The sequence below is a fragment of the Cynoglossus semilaevis genome, chromosome 17 (assembly GCF_000523025.1).
Source record: "Cynoglossus semilaevis isolate Cse_v1.0 chromosome 17, Cse_v1.0, whole genome shotgun sequence".
Lineage (NCBI taxonomy): Eukaryota > Metazoa > Chordata > Actinopteri > Pleuronectiformes > Cynoglossidae > Cynoglossus > Cynoglossus semilaevis.
Window position 1 is genome coordinate 7,152,164 of NC_024323.1, and position 23,346 is coordinate 7,175,509.

Consider the following 23,346-nt stretch of genomic DNA (forward strand, 5'->3'; position numbering starts at 1 on the left):
CTTTGTTGTCCTGTTCATGGGGAGTTCGTTGAAACATTGATGATGCAGTATCAGTCAGTGTTAGATAACCACTGTTGACGTTCTCTGTTTAGTTTTTTCGATCAATCATCACACACACCTCATTTATCACATACATGATGCTGCCAGTTGAATATTTTCTCTTGCTGTTTCAATTTAATTTGACATGATACCAAAAACTAATCCCACCAGGAGACCAACAAAAACTTAAAAAAAAAAAATTGTAATTAAAAATGTTAGAATTATGTTGCGAGTGCAAAGTCTTTTTTTTAATAACCATTGAGTGCTTCCTTGTTCCACCAACACTAATCCAAATGGTTACTTATCATCTTTTTTGTACTGTGTCAAGACAAACAACCCATAATATTGCTTATTGAGCCTATTTTAGTGCTAATGTGTCATATATATATTCTTTTTACATTTAAGTCAGTTTTTTCAGTGAATGTTTTCTTTCTTGAACAGAGACGCTGTCATCAGGTTAGAATTCTCACGCTGACAATGAAAAAACACTTTAACTGCTGCCACCTCCTGTGGTTCGTGCTGCTTTCATCAAGGCTGGGTCTTAATCATTAAAATTGACTGACACGTCGTTTAATCGAAACACTTCTCACCCAGCAGTTCATGTTTACTGTTCAAATATATACCTGAAGCTCTTACTCTGTTTGTATGTTTTCTTATATATTTTTTTAAATTTCTTTGTAAAATTATTTTTAACCAGGCCTTTTGTGTTATTTGTTAAAATGTTTGCTAACTGTTCAAAGTAGAGTCGAGATGCTGTCAGTGGAGCCATGTGCAATGTAACAAGTGGAGTGTTTGATTGAGGGTTTATTGAAAGTTTTGCTGTGGGACTGCAGGAAGTGCTTCTTTAATGATGATGGGGTCGAGAAGACCCCCCTGGGGGTCATCTTTGGTTGTGGCCAATTCTTCTGGACAAAAAACGAGCGTCTGTGAGTTTGCTTACTGTTGTAGAAAAAGCAGTTTAACTTAAACCTATGCATTCAGAGTCTGATATTTTTATATACAGTCTACGTCCTGTCTACTTGTAGATAAAAAAAACTTTGGGCGCTGTTTAAGTCGATTGTTTTTGTGGTGGACATCTGTACCTGTTCTTTGATAAAGCACGGTGGAAATCATTAAATCACTTCCTGCCTGGTTTCTCAGAGAAGCTCGGATCAGTCAGTCAGATTCAACAAAGTCAATTCTCACCTTAAATTAATAATTTGAATGTTTCAAATCCATGCTGTAGCTGATTTAGACACTAGAGGGAGCAAAGCAGCAGAATTTGGACTTGGGTTGGACCAGAGAAGATGCACTTTTAATTCTTTGGTCAGATTAAACTTGTGTTTAAATTTAGAATATTAACATTTTCTGTTAATGAAATGTCGCTTTTCGTCTTTAGACTGTAGGGAACCAGTGTCCCGATGCCTTGGTCCTTCGACGATGTAGCATCAATATTCAAGATTCTAACAGCGGGTTGTGTAATCCAACATTACACACATTTATACCTGTAATTGCTATCAGTTCAGATAAACTCATTTTTGTTTCATAAAGTTCATCTTTGAAAGTATTCTTGTTTGTACAATTGTTTTTATTCAGTTGTTTATCAAAACTATTAAAGAGAAAGAACGATTGTCCATATCTGCACAATGAATATAATAAAATCACTCACCAACTATGTCGGCCTTGACTAAGTTTCTCAGTCTAGGGCACGGGTGGGCAAACGTCTTGGCTCACGGGTCAACATTTGACTGGCGGGCCTGTCCAGTTTTGGCTGGATGTAGAGTGTTTGGGGAAAATAATATCAATAAAAATGTACAAGATTAAACCTTAACCTTCAAAGACATTTTATATCTGCTGCCATCTAGTGGCATTAACTAAAATTACAATCAATTAATTGCAATGCATGAAATGTAATAAAATAAATGAAACCAGAATTTACCATATGTTTTACCAGTCTTTGGTAGACCAGATTAGAAAGCTTAGCGGGCTGTATCTGGCCCACAAGCCGTAGTTTGCCCATGTCTAGTCCAGGACTGCAGTGTCTGAAATGTCAGAACTCATCAGACTGGAAACATCTGGAAACCCAAATAGAAATGTCAAATATCTGTCAGGTAAATAAGTTGACTAATTGATTTTATTAAAAGAAATATTGACATGGCCCCGTGGTCATGGGGGAGGAGGGGTTACATTAGTGAAAAAAAGTAAAATATCATGTACGGTACTGTAAAACTCCCAGGGGACAAACAGAAAAAAGAATTGGGAATGTTCCTTATCTCTTAGGCTAATATTGTTCCACAGTCCAGCTGTAGTTGTGTCTCTGTCCTGTCTGATCACCTTTGACCTGCATTCGCACAGCGAGCCGTCATTGTACATTTTGTTATGTCCCCCCTTGTGATTTAAAGAACATAAACTATTAAGTTATGGTTCCAACGACCCCATCACGTATCCGGGAAATCCTTAATCTTTTCGGCGAAATAGACACAAGTGTCCACGGGGTGAGCAGATGTTCAGACGCCGCAGACACTGGAGAACACAAATATTGCGTAAATCCATGCGGAAGAATGTTGTGTACAGTGCAACCTTAATTTAAGGACAAGGGAATGCTGGGACATAAAAACACGTCCCACTTGTCTCTGTTGGTATGTTGGGCTGTGTGTCTAGACTGTGACTGAAGGATCAGCTTAAAGGTCCTGCTGTGGCTGGAGGTGTTCTGCTCCTTTGTTCTGGACTGAGACTCTTGTAATAAGATTAGTGTGAAGTCATAACACTTCCATTGTTTTCAACCAGACTCCCAGGACTCAGGTCTGAGTGGTACAAGCTGTGGACCAGCCTGGTCTAGAACTTCTAAAAAGCGTTTCTGCAGCAGAGGCAGAAGGAGAAGTCACCTGGAGGTAAAAACCCTGATGCCCAAACACAGTATGAAAACAAACATGGCAGAATAAAAACAGGATAAATCCAAGAAATGAAAAGTAAAGATTATGCTCACTTTAACTGATAAATCTGGACCTGCAGTCTTATACACCTCCATATTCATATACAATGTGTTTTAACATGAAAGCCTCTGATACATTTTTTTCTATTTACATATTAATCCAATTAGAATCTAGTCCATTAACATTAATGTATTTTTTTAGTATTGAGGGGAGGATTATGATGTCTTTTGAAATGTGGGGGCTGTGGAGGGGGACTGGGCTGCTGTTCATTATAGTGACATGAGCAAGTAAAATAAATCATCAAAGCCTTCTCTCCACATTCTGCATGTGAACATTAATGAAGACGTGACATGTCCTCTGACTGAGGCTGTTTTTGAACTCGTCATGCAAAGGTGGCGATGCCGGTGAGAAGGTCAAAGTCAAGGCCTGTTTCCAGACAATGCATGTCCAGAAGGCAGACCAGCAGACCATCGGACAGCCCTGCGTGGGGTCCTGCGGCTGAATTCAATATGCCCCAAAGCCCTTTTGTGGACTATGCTGGGAATGCAGAGTCTCAAGAGGTGAAGGTTAGGGTCGGAGGGCCAGAGGGGCAAAACACTGCTTGATTGTGCATCAATGAACACATGCATTCATTTAAGTGTAAAATGACCAGCTGATTTTTTATAATAAAACATAACCAGACCTGGTAAAACGTCAGTGTTATTTTTACACTAAAACTCTGGTTAAAGTTGCATTAAATCTCACCTTAGTCCACGTCTCAGTTTGTCTGTGAACCAGTGTTTTCACAGAGAACTCACAGACAACAGACCAGACTGAGACCGCAGGGCCTGGCCTGGAGAGCACCGGGCCTCTTTGGACTCAGCAGGGACTCGGCTTGGGAAGCATGGACTCCTATCAACGCACACACACACACACACACACACACACACTTCTTTACACACCATTTCATTTTTTCACATCTTCCAGGTCTTTGTTTGTTTTAAACTAATTCACTTACATTTTCCAGAGGTTGCTTGGAAACCACACTTTATTGGAAAGGACTTCTTCATACTGGAGATTGTTTGATGGCTGTGGAACAGAAGATTTATTCAACATCCGTTAACCGCTAGGTCAAGGGTTTGATTCCAGTCTCTTCTTAGTCTACATTCTATTGTGTCAACCAGGGAAAAACAGACTACTAACTGAGACCCACCAAATGTATTCAGGCATCCCACCTGTAGGTCACAACCCCCCATTTGGAAAACTCAGATCTGAAGAAAAATATTTGTGTTTCCATGACAGACAGCCATGATGCTGCAGCGGCAGCTGGTTTGTCGCAGCAGGCACCTGGGGAAACACAGGGTTGTTATCTGTCAGGAAACTCTGCAGAGGTTTACAGGTACAAAAACAGAACGAAAAGAAGAATTTACAAAAACATTAACAAAAGCACCTGTGATTCCAACCCTGTGTAATTTTAATGATTTTAAAATAATAATAATACAGCTTATTCTTGCATATATTTACAGTCATTTTGAGGTACACAGAAATCATTGCATTTCCTTGTTTTGTTTTTTATACATGTGACACTATGGGGAGTTGAGGATTACTTTAAAATTACTAAATATATATAATGTATACATAAATCAGTATGTGTTACCCTTAATGTTCTTTTTTGTTCGTGTGTTTCATACAGCATGAGTCTGGAGCTACCTGAAGACTTTTGTTTGGTGAGTTTGGTGCCATCTTCTGGAGACTTGTCCTTCGTGCCAGTGAAGAGCTATTTTTTAGTTCGTATAAAATTATTTTATTATTTAGTCCAAGATGACGATGCATCTTCCAAATTCCTGTATTTTAGCTGATCTTAGGTGAAATGTGTTCTCCAAAGGGATGTTAATTTATTATATATATATATTGCTGAAATTCAAAGTTGTTTATTTATTTTAAAAACTGAATTAAAGCGAATTAACGGACTTGTTTAATACTCGATTAAGGACAAATAAAATAAAATAAAATATCTCTCCAACATTTCTGTGGATGTCTGACTGTTGTGTTGGTCTCTGCGGGAGGACCAGGGCAGTGTAAGGGTTAAGGCAGCCAGCGCCTTACGCACAGGTGTCTCCGCAGTCTACTGTGGAACAGCGACTGCAACTGTCGGAGAACTCCCCCCCGTCCCCCTTTTAATTAAGTTGATCATAACTGTAACCCGGCTGGGATTCGTCCTGGGACCAGACAGGTCACTGTAATTCATGGAGTTAGATCCCACTTGGGATTTGCGGAGCGCGGTCCTAAACTTTCGCTACTACTAAACCTCCAGACCCGGAGATCTCTCCGCATCCACGCCGCTCCAGCAGACACGGTCGCGATCTTTAGCTGAAAAACCGAAGGAAAAAAAACAAAAACTGTGGATTATTTTGTGGCATTTTCAAGGCTTTAAGTCCGTGCTAAAGTCCGATCACTTTCGCGATCTTGGTTCCGCTACGCACCGAATATGTGGTGGATGCTGTTTCCCCGCTGGATCTGGTTTCTTTTGGGACACTGGTACACTTCACTGCTTTATATGGACAGCTGCGGCGTGGGCGCGATGCCCATGTCAGTGGCAAAAGTGGTTTATTCTCACGCAGGTCTGTGTCCCAACGACCTGAACCCGAACCTGTGGGTGGATGCCATGAGCACCTGCATGCGGGAGTGTGAATCCGACCAGGTGAGTTCACTGTCACCTGGTTTTGCTGTGTAAAAACGCACCAGACTGGAGCTCCTAAATGTGAAAAAGTGCATTAAAAAATCAGTATTTTCTAAAATTAGTTATTATATAAATTACCTAAATGTGAAAAAGTGCATTAAAAAAATCAGTATTTTCTAAAATGATATTATTTAAACTGCAAAAGAATACCACGACATTTTAAGTAAAAAAAAACCCATAACATTACACATATATTACTAATGTTATAGTGGCAAACAAAAACATTTAAAGAATTTTAGGTTTTTGTAAAACTTTTATGTTTAGGATGCTAAATACAAAATGTTGTATCTTTTTTTCTGGATTTTTTCAAATACAATTTCTGTATAATATAGCAATATGTAACATCAATATCAACTAAAAAGTGTAACACAATAGCTTTTATTATATCTTATTTAGCTGGTCTAAACTATAGACAGCTCATCATAATGTTAAATATTTGTTAAATGTTAAATAAATATTAATGTTAATATATATATTTTTTTCTGTTTGTATGATTATTGTTCTGGAACAACAAGCAAAAGTCAAAATAAGAGAATCGACTGTTAACTGTTAACCGCTCATATTATTCACATTATGTCATCACGTATCAACACACAGTTCTTTTAAAGGGGCCACAGCCAGGTCTTCACTTCACAGCACAATACTTGTGTCTTCTCCACCTTCCAGGACTGTGAGTCGTTTGAGAAGTGCTGCCCTAACGTGTGTGGCAATAAGAGCTGCGTGGCTGCCCGCTACATTGATATCAAGGGCAACGGGGGCCCAATTGGAATGCCAAAGGGTGCCACCTGCGACCAGTTCATGTGCTCCCAGCAAGGCTCCGAGTGTGACATCTGGGACGGCCAGCCTGTCTGTAAGTGCAGGGATCGCTGTGAGAGGGAGCCGCACTTCACGTGTGCGTCCGACGGCATGACGTATTATAACAAGTGCTACATGGATGCTGAGGCCTGCTCCAAGGGTGTCTCTATCTCTGAGGTCACCTGCAGGTAACATGTTAAGTATTTTACATCTCTACTTTGTTTGGTTCTGATAAGTTTTTTTTTTCTCAAAAGTAACTCAGGAGTTTAATTTGGACCTTTGTCCCAATATTCAGTATAACTTTGGTCTAAATTTTATCATGTTGAAAAGACCAGCAAAAAGGGGTGAGGGAGAGGGGGAAGGAGGACCACCATTGACTGATTGATTTTGATGTTATGCGTTAAACTCATACAGCATGGTAGTTCCAAAGGGGTCAAAGGTCATACACATTAAGCAGCTGTTTCTGCTCCTGGTCTTTGTGCACAGGTTTCTCCTGACGTCTTAATATTTTCACAGTAAAAATGGCGATAGAACAAGTAAAACAAATGGTAAAAAATACTTTTGCACAAAGTGAAATGTTACCTTTTTAGTGTCACTAGTCTTTGTGAGGGGGCAGTCCATCAGTCCAGGCCCACATACTGATGCCTGTAGTCTGATCTACTGTGCTTCTTTAGGGCTGAAAATGCTTCCTTTTAAATTGGAGTAAATAAAAAGCCATTAAGAAATGAAAGGTAATGAGAGGTATGTGGTAACATTCCCTAGATTGTAACATCCTGGACTAATTCCTTTTTAATCGCCTCACCCACAGGTATCACCTCATCTGGCCAAACACCAGCCCAATTCCTGCAGAAACCACTCTCCATCCCACCACTGCCCTACAGACCACCCGTCCCGTTGACATACAACTACCCGCAATACACAGCAGACCCTCTCAACTAGCTGTGTTTGTTGGCGAGACGGCTAGTTTCCTGTGTGACGTGTCGGGGAAGCCTCCTCCAGAGATCACCTGGGAAAAACAGCTGAAGGGCAAAGAGAACGCCATAATGAGACCGAACCACGTACGAGGGAACATCGTGGTCACCAACATCGGACAGCTGGTCATATACAACGCACAACTGCAGGACGCTGGCATCTACACGTGCACGGCCAGAAATGTCGGGGGGAGTGTGTCATCGCACTTCCCCTTGGTAGTGATCAGGAAAGAAATGAAAGGTAAAAGTGCAGAGGGGAATCGAACCAACATGCCTTTTCCAGCTGAAGAGTGCCTCAAGGGTCCGGACTCGGACGACTGCGGTGATGAGAGCATGAGCTGGTACTACGAACCCAAGAGAAACAATTGCTTTACCTTCACATACAGTCAATGCAATAAAAACCGAAACCATTTCGACACCTACGAAGCCTGCATGCTCTCCTGTGGAGGAGAGCTCGCTGCTCCCTGTAGCCTACCAAGCCTCCATGGACCTTGCAAGGCGTATGAGCCTCGCTGGGCCTACAACAACAGCCTCAAAAAGTGCCAGTCCTTTGCCTATGGGGGCTGCGGCGGCAACGAGAACAACTTTGAGACCAAGGAAGCCTGTGAGCAGATGTGTCCTTTCCCCAAAAACCACAACTGCAAAGTGTGTAGGCCCAGAGGTAAGATGGTGAACAGCTTCTGCAAGAGTGACTTTGTGATCCTGGGGCGTGTGACGGAGCTGACGGAGGAGCAGGAGTCAGGCCACGCTTTGGTGACAGTGGAGGAAATCTTGAAGGATGAGAAAATGGGCCTGAGATTCTTTGGCAAAGAACCACTGGAGGTGACGCTTCTGAACATGGACTGGAGGTGTCCGTGTCCCAACGTCACCACCACCAGCGGACAGCTCATTATCATGGGAGATGTTCACAACGGCATGGCCGTGCTGCAGCCTGACAGCTTCGTAGGTGCCTCGAGCGCCCGCAGAGTCAGGAAGCTCCGTGAAATTCTCCACAAGAAATCCTGCGATTTTCTGAAAGACTCAGTAGCCACTCAGTAGAGTCTTTAAAGTCTCAAAATTACGGAAATTTTAATGCAAAAAGCATTTGCAGAAAACTGGGTAAACTTTCAAAAATGCAACACTACAATCGGTAGAATGTTTTTTCATTAAAAATGTTTGAAACGCAAGAGGACAAGGAAAATACTACAATACTACATACAACTATAGTGACAGGCGACGGTTAGGTTTTGGATATAAAACGAGCATCAACCAAAGATTTCTTATAGAGGGAGATTGCTCTATTAAGTCAAGTTCTGACATTAAGATAGCCAAGGTGGAAACAGCTGCTGAATGTGCAGGGGCTCTGTCATGGTGTTGCTTTTGAATGGGCTTAGGTGCTGCTTGAGGAAATCACTACTTGGCCATTGTCATTTTTTTAATGCATTTCGCAGACACTTTTATCAAAAACAACATACAAGAGAAGGATTAACATTCAAGCACATGGTTCCCTTTAGGAATCGAACCCAGGACTCTATGCTTTCAAAGCAAGCGTGCTGCACTATGGAAAGCACATTAACAGAGTAAGCAACTAGGTCATAGAGACATAACATCGACTCTGGTGGGACTCGAACCCACAACCTTTGAATCACTTCTTCTCTCTCAGCTAGAAGTCCAATGCGCTATCCATTGCGCCACAGAGCCACACCTTCAAACTCCAAGCATTCCAAAACAAAGAGAACAGACAGTGTCCAAACCTAAATATTAGTTCGACACACTGAAAGTCTTCTCCGTGTCCTTTTGCCTCCAAAATAGTTTTGGTGCATTATTAACATTATCAACAGGGTTTCACTGTATTTTACGACCATGTACCAAAGTTCTTTGAGCCAGGTTTATACTTCATTTTCAGAGTACAACACACTACACTGACCTCCTCAGTCTGACTGAGTACAAACAGACTATGTTCTCTATTATTTCTCTTTTTCATCATTTTACTGCTCTGATTAACTTATAGTAAATCTTATAATCGCATCATAGTTGAAATTCATCATTAATGTTGTTTTTTCCAACGTGCGTTAAAACTTTTATTTTAAAGTTTTTAGAAACATGTTTATACTAAACCACCTGTCTGATGCATTTATCCTGTATTTGTAAGTATTTCATTTCTTTAACAGTTTATTAAACAACATTATACTGTAGTTTTTATGTCCAGGTGTTAGCTAAAGTTAAAATAGTGCCATTGGTATAACAGTACGATGAGGTACTTTGTCTTGAGGTCAAAGTGCAAAAACGTCTCTGAGCCAATGAGGTCGCATCGATGTAACGAGAAGCTTTGGGTTCATCTTTGTGAGAAGTTTTAACTTAAAAACACACAGTTGATGTTTTTTTTCTGTGCACAATATTTATTTTAAATGTGATCCATGTCTTATAACAGCCAGTGGACTTTCAGTACAGGTATATATATCTATATTTCACAAATGTGTAGAGTATGTGTAACATACATGTTTTATTTTATCATGGTATATACATGTACATGTATATATATATATAAAGTATGTAAAGTGTCATGAAGGCTGGTCAAATGAATAAACGTGATTGGGATGATATTACAATGGCCCTCTTTGTGATGTTATTGTTCTTTGTTCCTCTGTTGGAGACAAAGTACCCAGCATGCTCGCACCTCATCAAAAGACCTGTGTAGGCAGAGCATGTGACATTCTGTAGCTGACATCCCACCATCCACATCCCGCTCCCCACACTTGCATTTTACACTCACAAACATCCAGGGCCTTATTCTGGCATTAAAAATCTGAAGCAGGTCACATTCCAGCCCAGCTGTGGTGGCCTGTGGAGCTGTGTGTTGTGTCTGGGTCTGGGGCCCTCGCATAGCACACACCCCACCGACCATCAGTTGGCCTTGTGCGGCCCCTTTCATGTGCAGGAGGCCGGGTGAAGGGGGAGAGGAGGAGAGGGGAGGGATGTTGGCTGGTTCCTGCATCTTTTCTTCTCTCACTCGGCCACATCTGTGCTAATAAAGCAGCTTAATATGAAACAGGAAAAAATATGGAAAAAAAAAAACTAAATAAAAACACCAAACATTGTCTTTGAATCACATTTAGAGTGAGACAGAGCTATTTTACTGAAATTGTCTGTATAATTTCACACCTAAGACTTAATCACAAAGATCTGAAAATTAATGAAGGTGTTTACAACAAACACCCTAACCCTGGGATACCATCAGGAAAAGATTTGTCACAGGAACCAGCAGGATGTACAGGAAACCAAAACGAATGGTATCAACCAGCCACAGAATGTTTTCCCCCTTCCCCCTCTGCCCTTATATGCTCCTCTCTTTGTCAACTTTCTGCCCACACAGACTGAAAGACAGCCAGGCTTTGGCGGCGACCTCTGACCCTGCTAATGAAAAAGAGGCCGCTAAGAAAAAGGCTACTTTCATCACAACTGTTGACAAGTGTTAAGGGACTGGCTGAGCTCCAGACCAGCTCCACACGGCCTCCTTGATGCTCCGCACGTCACAGCGGGCTGCTGATTTCAATCTCAAGTTCACAGGGAGACCAGCAGCTAGGCGGCCTGCCAGACAGACAATAACATTAATCCAGACAGACACAGGTAAGACGGGAGAGTGCGGGGGGTGGCAGTGCCTTTCATGACACAATATGCAAACCACAGTTCTTCGCAGCAGTTCCCTGGCAGGGTTTTGGAAGTGGTTGTTAAATTCTTTAGTGAAACAGACAGTCCAGACTATAATTAACCAAAGTTGCAAATTCGCAAACGTCGTCTGTAATGGTCAAATCGTCCACCAGGATCAGTGAGTTTTGTACAGAATATGTGATTATATTAGAGATGTATACAAGTACTCTCTTCAACAAAAACATGGTTTCACCCACATAGATATTAGCACTTGACCGTCCTGCCTGCAGTCCACATCTGTCTCTCTTACAAACTTTATGACTGGGGGAATCAGCTGCATGACCTCACTACACAGATAACAACAAACAGGAAGTAAGTGGAACATTCTACAAGGATATTTAATGGAATTTAACTTGGCCTGAGTTGAAACACTTTTGGTGAACTTCCTAAATTTGTCCACTAGGAGGCAGAACAACATTTAACAATGTATCACATCTGTCGGATAAAAACAGTCCACAACAACAAAATGAACAAATTCACAAAATACATTCGATAATTGTCGTTTAGTCATGTCATTAAGATTACAGGACTGGCATGTTTTCAACCGCACAACAGTACAGCATGTCAATATTTGCTGACAGAGACTGTTAATGAGACAGGAGACATGAATCAAAAGCAGACAAGGAGACCAGACAGGATATTATCAGGTAATTTTCCTCCCAGTTCAGGTCCATTGTGATGGCTAACTAGGACACTGTTACCTCACGTGTCTGTTTTGTATTTACATAATTGTATGCATCTAGGACGTACAGTAAGTAGGAGAGTAAATGAGTAGGCAAGTGAGAAAGTGTGAGAAAGTGAGAAAGGTCATCAAATTATCAGTCATCATGTGAGGATACAGGGTTGTTGTCAAACTATAGTACTATAGTACCACTGCTGTTACTTTGGCTCCCCTTAGTGGTAAGCCAGGATATGTGACTTTTACTTTTGCTCTTTGTGGGTGCGTGATTTTAGAATTTAATCAAAATACCAGTTTTTGAGACACTTCACTTTCACTGCTACTATTTCATAGTGTTATTTAATTGGTGGTTGCATTAGTGGTACTTGCAGAGCCAAATATATTTGAAGGTAATACACGGTGTAAAAAGTTTGACGACGTGTGAAGACATTAAAGGCTTAATTGCGAAATTATGCCAATTATGATCATGATTAATTGTGATTAATCATGGAAAGGAAAAGTCCAGAGAAAGTCTATCACTATCCAGCCACGTCAAATGTAAATGGAAGCACAGGGAGGGAGGAAGGATGCATGGGACAAAATGTTCTAACTCCAAAAGCAGCATGACTCAGAAATATTATACCGACTATGTGTTTGGGGATGGGTTGGGATGAAGGGAGGGCTATGCCTCTTACATCACATGATGTACACTGGTGCCAATTCGACAAGAATCTGCTCAAGAGTCGTTTACGCTACTCTGACACACTGGGTTTGAAGTACAACTACGACTTCCTTTTTTAATACATTTAGAGCTGTATCTTAGACACTGACACAGCAGGCTATCAACAACAGCTGATGTAATTACACACAGTGGGACTGTTCACCACTTGTTCCATTGGTGGTTTATACTTAGGTGGATGATAATGACAAAGCAACATCAACACTGTTGGTGCAGACGTGACTTGAATGATAATTGAGATCAATAGGAGCAGGAGCATGGCTACAGAAGCACATCCCTTTATTAACATTTAATGAAAGCACCAACATCATTATTAATTGATGCTGTAAGATCGTAAAAGTCAAATCAACAGCAGAGTGTAGGTTATTTTTGTTTGTGTAGAGAAGGCGCCAGGCTTTCACTCACTTTATTTTAAAGGCAGACACTACACATAGTGCTGTTTCCTTCACAGTCACCGTGACGTCACAGCTTCTGTAAAAACACCATAGGTCGCTGTGCTGTTATGAAGCTCCGCAAACACTAGAGGGAGTGCTGGACTATTAGGAGTCAGCTTGATGGTTTGTTGGCTCCGTTACGTGATGTTCCTTTTTCTTTTTTTTTTTTTTCTTTTTTTAAGAAATGCCTTCAAGACACAAATCTCAAAGATGAATGTGCCAAACGTCTGGCTTTTATCGAACACTATGTTCTTTATGTAACCTATTTGACCAGAAATGTCATTACACTAACCCAACATAAAATAAACTTAAATTTGTAGTTTGGTTATTGACCTGAACATTCATTCATCCAGCAAAATAACAACATTAAAAAAAAAATCGTTCACCTGGAAACAGAACCTTTTGTAGAAGATAAAACAATTGAGACAAGTTTGAAGTTGGTGCAAAAAAAAGTTGGTGACAATTTGAGCTACAGGAGGTAAAAACACTGCACATGTCCCCCACTACCTGAAATGGACTGAGACGTCTGGGCCTATCAGAGTCGGAGAATTTGAAATAAGCTTCCGTCTAACTATTTTTAGATTGCAGTCAGGTTCTGTCCTCCACGGTTTATGCCTCTGCACTGTGAGAGCGTATGAATATTAATCAATGCTTTCATCATTTGTTATGGAAAGGCTCCCTCTGTCTGTTTGAATGGCAGGGGAGCCATAAACCTATTTTCCACCTCTGCAGTATTACCATACGAGTCAAAAGCATTTCTTGTGCAAGTAGAGCAGAGGGCTTGTTTGAACATAAAAGCCGCTCTGAGGAATGGAAGCCGGTCTGCACGGGTGAATAATTCCTGCTTTCAGGTTTGTTTGGTGACGGGATGATTAGTAATCAACAGGTAGAGTGCAGGGTAACTGATGTATCCCACAGACGGGCCTTTGTCAGACAGAGCTGCGTGGATAAATGTGCGTGTGTTTACAAATGAGTGTTGGCAGAAGGAAAACACCTCCAAGCCTCAGACTACGACTACAAATCCTCACACGACTCTCCTCACACCTAAAATAAGGCTTGTATGTCTGCATGTTTACCTTTGAACAGACACGTGAGGATAATTTCCTTCAATTTAAAGAGTTATTTAGAGATGAAGACTTGGTTTGTACGTCTGTGAGGTTTTCTTTGACAGCTCAGCGTACTGGATGAAGAAGTCTCTCAAATGAACCTGTGGCTGTGTCCGCATCCACTTGGGAAATTGTAAATGTTGGCGTTTGTCCTGTGTGTTGGTTATTTATGATCAGTTAGCTGATGGCTAAGTGTTTGTGCCTGTATCGACAGTTAATGCATAACATCAGAAGGAAATCAGATTTTTCCTTTTCTTTGCATTGTTTTGGATTGCATCACAAGCTTGAAGAAAAAGTATAAAAAACTATTTTTGATGGACAAACTTTTCACTTTCTCTGTGTAGGGGTTACTAACGTTGCTAAAACCCTTTCCACCTAAACAGGCAGTGATTGTCCTTCTGAATTAAGAGGTTTAGTTTCAAATAAAAATATCTGGGCCAGCTGTCACCATGATGTTACTTATGATCCTCTGAGGCTTAAACGAGTTAAAGTAATGTTGTATGTGTGGATAAGGATCAGTGCGTGCATCCATCCTACTACATTTTTAATTAACAGCGGCTCAATTTTAACATTTTGAGCAAAGTTCAAAAGATTGTTACTGAAGCGGGAGGCTTTATTGTTAGGATTTAAGTAAGAGGTGAAGGTTTGTTTGATTTACACCGAGCTCAGGAGATGTGGGAATTAATAATGAGATCCAGGTCTCCCTAGTGGGAAGTACAATTATCCTACACATAGCATTAAGTCAAACAATTTAAAACTGTGTCTTGACCGCAAACAGCACAAAGAGCAAAAGACAAGGAAAGCTATTAAGACAAATAGACTCCAGCGAGCCAGAGGGGAATCTCATTGAAAGTTTGCCCTGAGATATGACTTTAAGTGTTGCTATGACAACTGTAGCTCCAGCTGAAGAGAGATGAAAAAAATGTGTGGATTAATTCATGGGCAGAGCTGAGACCTTGCAACGAAACAATGTGGTTACAGCGGCAAATGAAGCAAAGAGACTCCTATTTTTCTTGCTTTTAAAATCCCTCTGTGCAGGAGTGGCAGCTTGTCACAGATGAAAGAATGGAACCTCATTATTTACATCATTATTCAATCAGTACGTTGGCTTTGAAAGAGTTCGGGGCAGAATAGCAGTGGTTTGATTGTTTGGGTGAGGGTCTCAAGGTGTTTCTGGTCGTGCAGGATTTTAGCAGTAGCTGTCAGATAATCATCACATTCCACTGCTGTTATTATGAAGTAAAACTCAGCAGAACTCGGCAAAAAGTAGGACTGGGCTGAATTAGTCCTGACACTGATCTACAGCCTTTCTAGTCTAGTGGTTAGTGTAGTCCTCAGTTCATAAAAAACAAAACATCTTAAATGTCTCTTTGGACTCCGCCCGACCCTAAAAGCTAAGGGATCAGGATTGTGATTACGAGGATTGGAGTTCAAATCCAAACCTATGCAGGACTGTGGCCTGTTGCACAAGAACTAGAATCATCAGAGGTTGAATCTCAGTCATGGGTGAGGACAGGGGGCGCTGTAATGTCAGCTCAGAGCTACAAATGCAGAAAAAACAATCACAGACACACACACGCCTCAGGCCTGACCCAGGTCTGTTCACTTTCCCTAGAGTGTGGAAAAATCTTTCTGTGGCTCCCCTGGGGGTTGGCCCCCACTTTAAGAATCACTGCTGTAAGTCCAGTGCACCCACCACATAGACCTGAGGCTATTATTCATAATTTAGAGTCATTATTGTGTTTATAAGATTTTTTTAATTACACAAACACGATTACAACAGGATCCTATGGGCCTAAAGCCCACCATGACAGCTGCAGTGAATATTATTTTAAGTTGGTGAGTTCATCAGTGTGACCCTGTGTCACTGTTTTGAAATTAGGCAGAGAAGAGAGAGTGTTTTTAAAGTGCACGCTCTCATGGCATGTTATGTAACAGAGAGAGAGAAAAAAACTCCAGTAGACGCCGAAGGCCGTACTGTACATGAGCATATGAAGACAACACACACGACCTTCCACAGTGGGGCACCTCACCTGTCCCACACACGTTTCACATCCACGCGCAAATCCACAGACAGACACGGACACTTTCACGGCAACACAATAACACGTGTCCTTTGTGGTCGAATGCCCGTGCAATCTTCACCAGCGCCCGTGCATGACCAGGGTTTATTGTCATACACACATCACACACCTGCCACACAAACTACATTTGCACAGTTGCTGTGTGCGTGACGTACGGACTGTTTATAGCTCTGTCCTATCAATAGCTGCTGACCAGTCCCTGAGACCATCACGTCTGTGTCATGAAGTTTCATAAGCACTGTTAAAGGTAAACACACACATGTCATGTGTATATGCTTTCATTAGAGCTGTCAACAATCAAAACTATAAATGTGATTCATCTCAATTATGGCTTGCTATGGATTCATCACAATTAATTGTGATTAATCATGAGGGTAATTCATTTCGATTAATCAAGATAAATCAGAATTCCTGAATATAACAAAAAAAGTTGTTTGGCAAAGAGCAGGCAGGCAGATGTATGTGTTTGACACCTGTGTTTTTGGAGAAAAGCTGCAGCTGTATTCCAGAGGATCTCGGGCTTCAATAAAAAAACAGTATCTTACCATCGAACCCTGATCCACCCAAAACCTTCACTGCTCCCACCCCACTCACTCATTTCATAATCAGAGTTGCCGAGCTAAGCAAAGTGAAAGCACAGGAAAAACTATGGGGGCTGGTGCCCGGCCCACGGGCCCATTCAGGGCGGCCGAAGGGCCGGTCTGGACCCCGAATGCTCAGATTACATCGCACATAATGAGAGGCCTGGCTCAGCAGGCTCTGCCTCCCTTTCTCTCCCTTCTCTCTCCCTCTCTTTCTCTCTTTTCACACACACACACACAGATCCATGTGACATTATTGCTGAAGTCCTGTTCTGTTCTCTCTGGTTACTACACTGATTATTGCCAGCACAGCTGCTTTACATGTCAGTGTTTGGCCCAGTGAGAAAGACAGGAAGCTGGCGTGGGACAGAGTGGTGCTGGGAGCTAAGGTCATCCACACACCACGGTGGCTAGATTGAAAACCAAGCCTTTTTTGCTAAGATACATGAGAGAATCTCTAACTCTGTAACTATGGCAGTTTGAAACAGTCAACTCAGAAGAGAAGTACTGACTGGCTGTTACTTTTAGGAAAATAAGGAACAACAAAAAGCATTCTGCAGAAAATGAAGAATCTGCCAAGAGACAGTTGTATTTATAATAATGGTCTGGCACCAGAAAAGGATTCGTTACTTTTGAGTACCAGACGATCAATTTTTAACTATATACAGTAGTAACAATGCAGAGTTCTGTAAATGTCAATATCTGAGTTTAATAACCTGAATCATTAGAGGAATTGATTAAAATCTATCTCTGAATTCGCCGAAAACCAAGTCATGACCTCATTTTTAACATCATGGGAACACTGACATTAATATGAACAGACACTGTAGTGATGGTCCCAGCAACTGGACTCTTATTGGACAGTACAGCTGTCAGTCAAACACACTTGCTGCTCATGTGCACTCCACTCCATTAACCTGATAACAATTGGCTGAACCATACTTTTAAGTACTCTCAACCCTTATTACATCTTAATATATCAATTACTTAACTAAAACTAAAATAAATTACTTAGATTAATGTTTGATTTTGTACAAAAATACAACCTTGCTATTATAAATTTTGTCTTCCTACCCAGTCAAAATGATTAAGTTCCACTGTCTCGCAGCATGTACTGTATGTTGAACCACCCTATAACTTACACCAGTGTGTGTGTTTGTAGATCAGGGTGACGTCCTTGTCCCTTAGAGCTAATGAGGCCTTGTGGACAGAATCCAGTGGCACAGTCTGTCCTTAATGCTATGGCATTAACCAAAAACAGGAGGCGAACCATTAATTCCCCCTGAGAACATGTTCATCATTGGACAACACGTTATGCATCTCACTGCAACATAACAGCTACTTAAAGGAGAACTTTGAAAAACAAGACAACAAATTGTCTTTCACACACACACACACACACACACACACACACATACTATATATATGTGTGTGTGAAGATGAAAGGAAATTATGGCAAATAACATTTATATGTTGACCTTGTTTCAATGGCAGAAGTGGGCCTCTCTCACATATGTACCATAGATTAATGACTGCAAGGATGAATGGGTGCTGTGTTCATATGTAATGATATGAACTGCATACACACACACACACGCATATATATATATATATGTACAGTATGTACTGGGTGTCAGTGTCTTACCCCAGGGGAACTCTCTGTCATCCTTTATATGCTTCTGTGTTTACTCTACAGTACAAATAATAATAATAAAAATGATTCATTACGGTGATCTCTGAAACACAAATTATTAATATGGAGCTTCTTCCTCTTCAGAAGAAAAGAAAACTGTCACTACGTGGTAACGGCATGTGTTAGAAATGGGGCGTATTCATTGAAAATCTGTCTAATAAACCCATGTGGCTGTGCAGCAGAGACTAGGAAAAGTCCAGAATGAGGTCAAACTGAAAACTGAACCAAGGACGAGACAACCTACTGACTGACAACTGAAAGAAAGAAGCTTCAGAATTTCAAAGGAGGTCACAAAAATACATCAAATTTGTTAGAAATCAACTTTGATGTTGGTTGCTGGATGGTGGAGTTATTAGATATGCAGTATTCGTTATCCTGCTAATGCGCTAAATGTCTTTAAAAAATGCAATCAGATCATTGTCACCACTGACAATAATACAGTAAATGACTAAAGAACAGCTACTGTCTGTCATGAACAGCCTCTGTCAGGAGCTCGTCTACTCAGTTTGGAGACCGTACTGTTGACTCATGACCATATTCTTAGCATGTCCTCTCTCTGTAGTTTGGCTGCTACATCATCTATTTTAGCCCTGCTCGGTGGACAGACATACTGTTAGTGGAGAAGAGGTGAGAGTTAAGGCAGAAGAAATAGAAGGAGTGGGAGGACTGACCAGTGGAGTCAAACCACACTGGGCTTTAGTTTCCAAACAGCTTCACACTTAATGAGTCGCTGCAGCAGTCGACGGCATTTCCATTCTTAGTGCACGGGAGAAAATAGTGTGGAGTTTATCTTTGGATGTTATGGGCAAGAGATGGATTAAAAATACTTTGTGTAATTTTCTCACTTGTGAGGCAACAGCTACCAACCGCTATTCCACCATGTGACCCACACTTGTAGTCATGATTTTGAAAACTGATCAGCGCAGAAACAGAAGCGACAGGTGTGTAGATTTGAAAGAAAAAAAAGACATTTGTAGAATTTCTGCAACATTTTAAGTGACTGCATTATAAAAAAAACAGAGCAGTAAATTAGTTCACAGTCAGGACCAGAAATATCACATTCACCTGCTTTAACCTCCCAGAGCTGGATTAGCATAAACTGGATGAAAGCTGTTAAACATACATGAAAGCACATATATCACGGATTACTCACTGAACAGTTCCTAATCATTGATGGTCCGTCATTAAAAAGTGACAAAACGAGTCAGCCTAAACATTAACACAGTAAAGAGGTGAACACTCGTCGTTGGTAAAATCTCAAGTCGGACAGTCTAACCACCAGAGTCCACTAATCTGTTGCCTTCGGTCTTTGGCAACAGCTTCATCTGTAATCAGGAGTGATGAGGGACAAGTCCATGTCCAACTCCATACCAGCCTAAATCAAAGTCTACTGTGAGTGAACTAACGCCTGAAGAAGTGGGAATTCATCTGAGAAAAACACAACTCCAATTTCTGTCTGGGAGATTCAGCCTTGAACTATATGACATCCACAGGAACACACACACACACACACTTAAAAACAACTGACAAACTCCAGCTCACTGTAATTTCACATATATATTATGCAGTATCATCACTTAGATATTATTGCACTATTCACTCGACAGTAGTAATATTAAAATGGTATCTCAGACACAGACATATGGATTTGTATCAGTCTTTTACGAACAAACATCTATTGGTTACAGCTTTCATTTCTGAAGAGCGAAACCAGGTGGATAGCAATCCTGCGGATCTGTGTAAACACACACACACGCACACACACACACACTCACACACACAAACAAAGAATATATAATCACTGTCTGCGACTTCCTGTGGACGGGGCAGGCATGAGGCTAAATGATGATCTTTATGTCGTGGTTCACTGAAAGCCTGTGGTCTCAGTGTGTCGGTGTACGTTTCTATTTTGTGAGTGCTTGTCCGTGTGTCACTGCATACCCGGCCATTACCCCGTCTGTTGTGTGTGTGGCTGTCAAGCCACCATGAATCTGACTGGAGCTGAGGTTGCAAAGGAGGAGAAATTGAGGAGGAGGAAGATGAAGCTGTCGGCTTACGGCTTAGGGACAACTTCAAATTTTCATCTCCGGCTCGACAGCAGGATTTACTTTCTGGCTGAAGTAGAGTAAAGACAACAGGAAGACGCAGCTGCTCTGACAATGACAGGCCTGAAGTTTGTCAGTGTGTTTCACACCAAAGGTCATTACTGCTGTTTGAAACACCATTACTGTCATCATAATTAGTACTATTTGGTAAACCAGACAATCACCGTCGTCATTATTGCTCACTGCAGCGACCACATTATCATCCCTGCTATGATTGACACCATCATTATCACTGCGCCACTGTAATAAGAACATCATGGTCTTCTCCTTCACGCTTCCTCTGAGCAGAGGTGGGTAGAGTAGCCAAAAATTGTATTTAAGTAAAAGCACTACTTCAGAGAAATATTACTCAAACAGAAATAAAAAATAGTCATCCAAATAATTACTAAGTAAGAGTAAAAAAGTACTTGGTGAAAAAACTACTCAAGTATTAAGTAACTGTTAAGTGACATCCAATTTATTTTTTAACAAGCATTCAATCAGCTAGACAAAATTAAATGACGAGTTTATCCTATCAATAAAATAATAAAATAAAGCAAATTAATTAAATACCTTAAAATAATCTTTAGATAAATTGGGGTACTTCAATAAAAATAAAAATCAATGACATAATAGAGTACATAAAATAAATATTTACAAAATAAATAATAATAAAAAAAGATTTTAGGTCAAACTTACCGCAACATATTTCCTCACGTTAGACGTTGAGTTTTTTAATGCTAAATATACGTTTGTTTTGGGAGACACAAAAGACACAGCATAACGTAACTGCTGTTCCGCACTGTTTGTAAACTAAACATACTTTCGATATGAGATTTTACAGTGTCACAAGGGTGTGCCTCCTCGTCTTCGTTTGACCGTCGTGCCGACCGTTGATTCTACCATTTTTGTGCTATTAAAGACGTGGATATCGACCGCAGTAGCCGTTTAACTAACCGGTCCCGCCGCTAAAATTGAGTATGGTCACGTGACGAGTTTTATTGGTTAAACACAGTCACGCGATAGAGGCTTGGGCGGAAGTCTCTCTCTGAAAATAAATAAATAAATAAAGTAGAGATACTGGATACTGGATAGCTAAAACTTTATCCAGTATCTCTGATAAAAGTAACGAGCCCAGTATAGCCTAATGTAGCGGAGTAAGAGTACTGTTTCTTCTTCATAAATCTACTCAAGTAAAAGTAAAAAGTAAAGTGATTCAAAACTACCCCTAGAAGTATTTTATTTTGAAAAACTTACTCAGGTAAGACAGAGTAGATGTAACTCGTTACTACCCACCACAGCTTCTGAGTTACTTGTAGCACAGACCCCTGCAGGGTTTGGTTAATAACGGCGGTTCTCCTGAGACAGCACATCTATTGCTTTCCTGCCGAGGACTCAGCTGGATCACATCTGCCATCTATCACGTGAGGTTACAGAGCCGTGCTGTCGGCTGTCAGCACACTCATAACTGTTTGCCTGCGGTGGATGACACACTTACAGTACATTAAAGATTCATTTCAGGAGACTGTCTGTCAGGTCGCATGGGACTCCAAGGAGATGTAACAGAGGGGACGAGTGTCTGGTCATTGACCCAGGTTAATTGGAAACAAAGAAGTAAAGACCAGCTCATAATCAGACAGAGTTTTAAATCGTCTTTATAATCAACATTTATTAGGTTTAAAAGATCTGAACAGACGAGTTTTAGGTATTTGACTAAATCATGACTCAGTCCATTAAAACTGTTTCAATTTTAGTTTCTTTTTAGTCAAGGAATATCAAAATGTAGTATGTGTAAGATTTTTAGAATATTTACTATACTTTTATCAAATGTAATTTGGCTGTCATTGCTATCTAAGAGAAAAACATTTTAGACAGTTTGCAGGTTCAAATCCCATCCTCCCTGGTATACTGCCAGGTATGGCTTGTCATTGTATCACAATATGAACAATAACAGATAAAACGGAATCTTCCCTTTTCTGAAAACAATTGTCCACATGTGAAGTTCACCTCATCATTAGCTCCACAGCAACACCAGCTAACACCAAACGTCAGAGCTGAACGTAAAACAACATGACGCTGCTTCAAAGTGGAGACACTCTGCTGATGTTCACTGTTTTCCTCTGACTCTGACCCTGTTACTCTGCTGCTTCTCTTGGACCTGAACATTTGCATTAAATAGAGAAAAAAAAAGCCTCATAACAACAGCTAAACTTTATTTGGGTTAGTCAGAACCACTTTATTTGATGTCTACTGTGTACTCACTGCTATGTAGCGACGGTGAGCACAGCTGTATGTAAATATCAGGTTGCTGCAGTGAACTACATCGCCTCTATATTTAGACCCAATGTTTATGCTTCTCTCTGGCTTCCTGCAGCGCCTCCGTTCTTCTTTACTATTTCTGTCATTCCTAAATCTCTGCCTCCTCTTCCTCTCATTCCTCCACCTAGTCATGTCCCTGCCTACCTCTCCATCATGTCAGCCGTCTATTCCATCTTTTCTACCTCTAACTTTCCATCTTTCTTCCCCTCCATCTGCTCTCCTCACTGCTGACGTCTGCAGTGGCCGTGGAGTGCTGCCAAGAGCTGTCTTAAATCAAACTCACTCCTAATGAAATTCACACACACTCTCTTACACACACACAGACACACATATATGGTAATGTGCTTCAGGCATGGACTGGAAAAATGAACACCTTCACACATGTTGATGTGACTCCAGTGTGTTTTATAAGCTTATCACAACATTTATGCAAACACACTTTTAATGCAGGATAAGTCACGTAAAAACAAGAAGACGATAAATCACATAAGGATCGAAAGGATTGATTTAATTATATTCATTTTT

The 23,346-nt window shown here is 40.8% G+C and overlaps 1 protein-coding gene, 1 long non-coding RNA gene and 1 other non-coding gene across 4 annotated transcripts; 1 reads left to right on the forward strand and 2 right to left on the reverse strand.

Annotated features, from left to right (window-relative positions):
- Nucleotides 1-1,042: 1,042 nt before the first annotated feature.
- LOC103392956 (uncharacterized) lies at nt 1,043-5,544 on the reverse strand. Of its 2 annotated transcripts, XR_001761424.2 has the most exons (7): nt 5,414-5,544; nt 4,641-5,300; nt 4,144-4,277; nt 3,949-4,019; nt 3,696-3,842; nt 1,958-2,093; nt 1,043-1,789 (listed from the first exon to the last, which is right to left on the reverse strand). It is a non-coding gene; the product is annotated as an uncharacterized LOC103392956 (long non-coding RNA). The 2 variants fall into 2 exon arrangements; XR_003052345.1 differs by having other exon boundaries at nt 4,144-5,300.
- On the forward strand, nt 5,300-19,943 carry wfikkn2a (info WAP, follistatin/kazal, immunoglobulin, kunitz and netrin domain containing 2a). The gene is made up of 3 exons (XM_008329733.3): nt 5,300-5,631; nt 6,337-6,653; nt 7,274-19,943. Exons 1-3 carry the CDS (start codon nt 5,419-5,421, stop codon nt 8,472-8,474), a joined length of 1,731 nt encoding a protein of 576 aa, XP_008327955.1. The 5' UTR covers nt 5,300-5,418; the 3' UTR covers nt 8,475-19,943.
- On the reverse strand, nt 9,026-9,116 carry trnar-ucu (transfer RNA arginine (anticodon UCU)). The gene is given in 2 exon segments: nt 9,026-9,061; nt 9,080-9,116. It is a non-coding gene; the product is annotated as a tRNA-Arg (tRNA).
- Nucleotides 19,944-23,346: the final 3,403 nt, after the last annotated feature.

Coding starts and splice junctions, on each gene's coding strand:
- wfikkn2a (XM_008329733.3), top strand. CDS start 5,419: ATGTGGTGGATGCTGTTTCCCCGCTGGATCTGGTTTCTTTTGGGACAC. Junction 5,632..6,336: donor GGGAGTGTGAATCCGACCAG/GTGAGTTCACTG, acceptor TCCACCTTCCAG/GACTGTGAGTCGTTTGAGAA. Junction 6,654..7,273: donor ATCTCTGAGGTCACCTGCAG/GTAACATGTTAA, acceptor CCTCACCCACAG/GTATCACCTCATCTGGCCAA.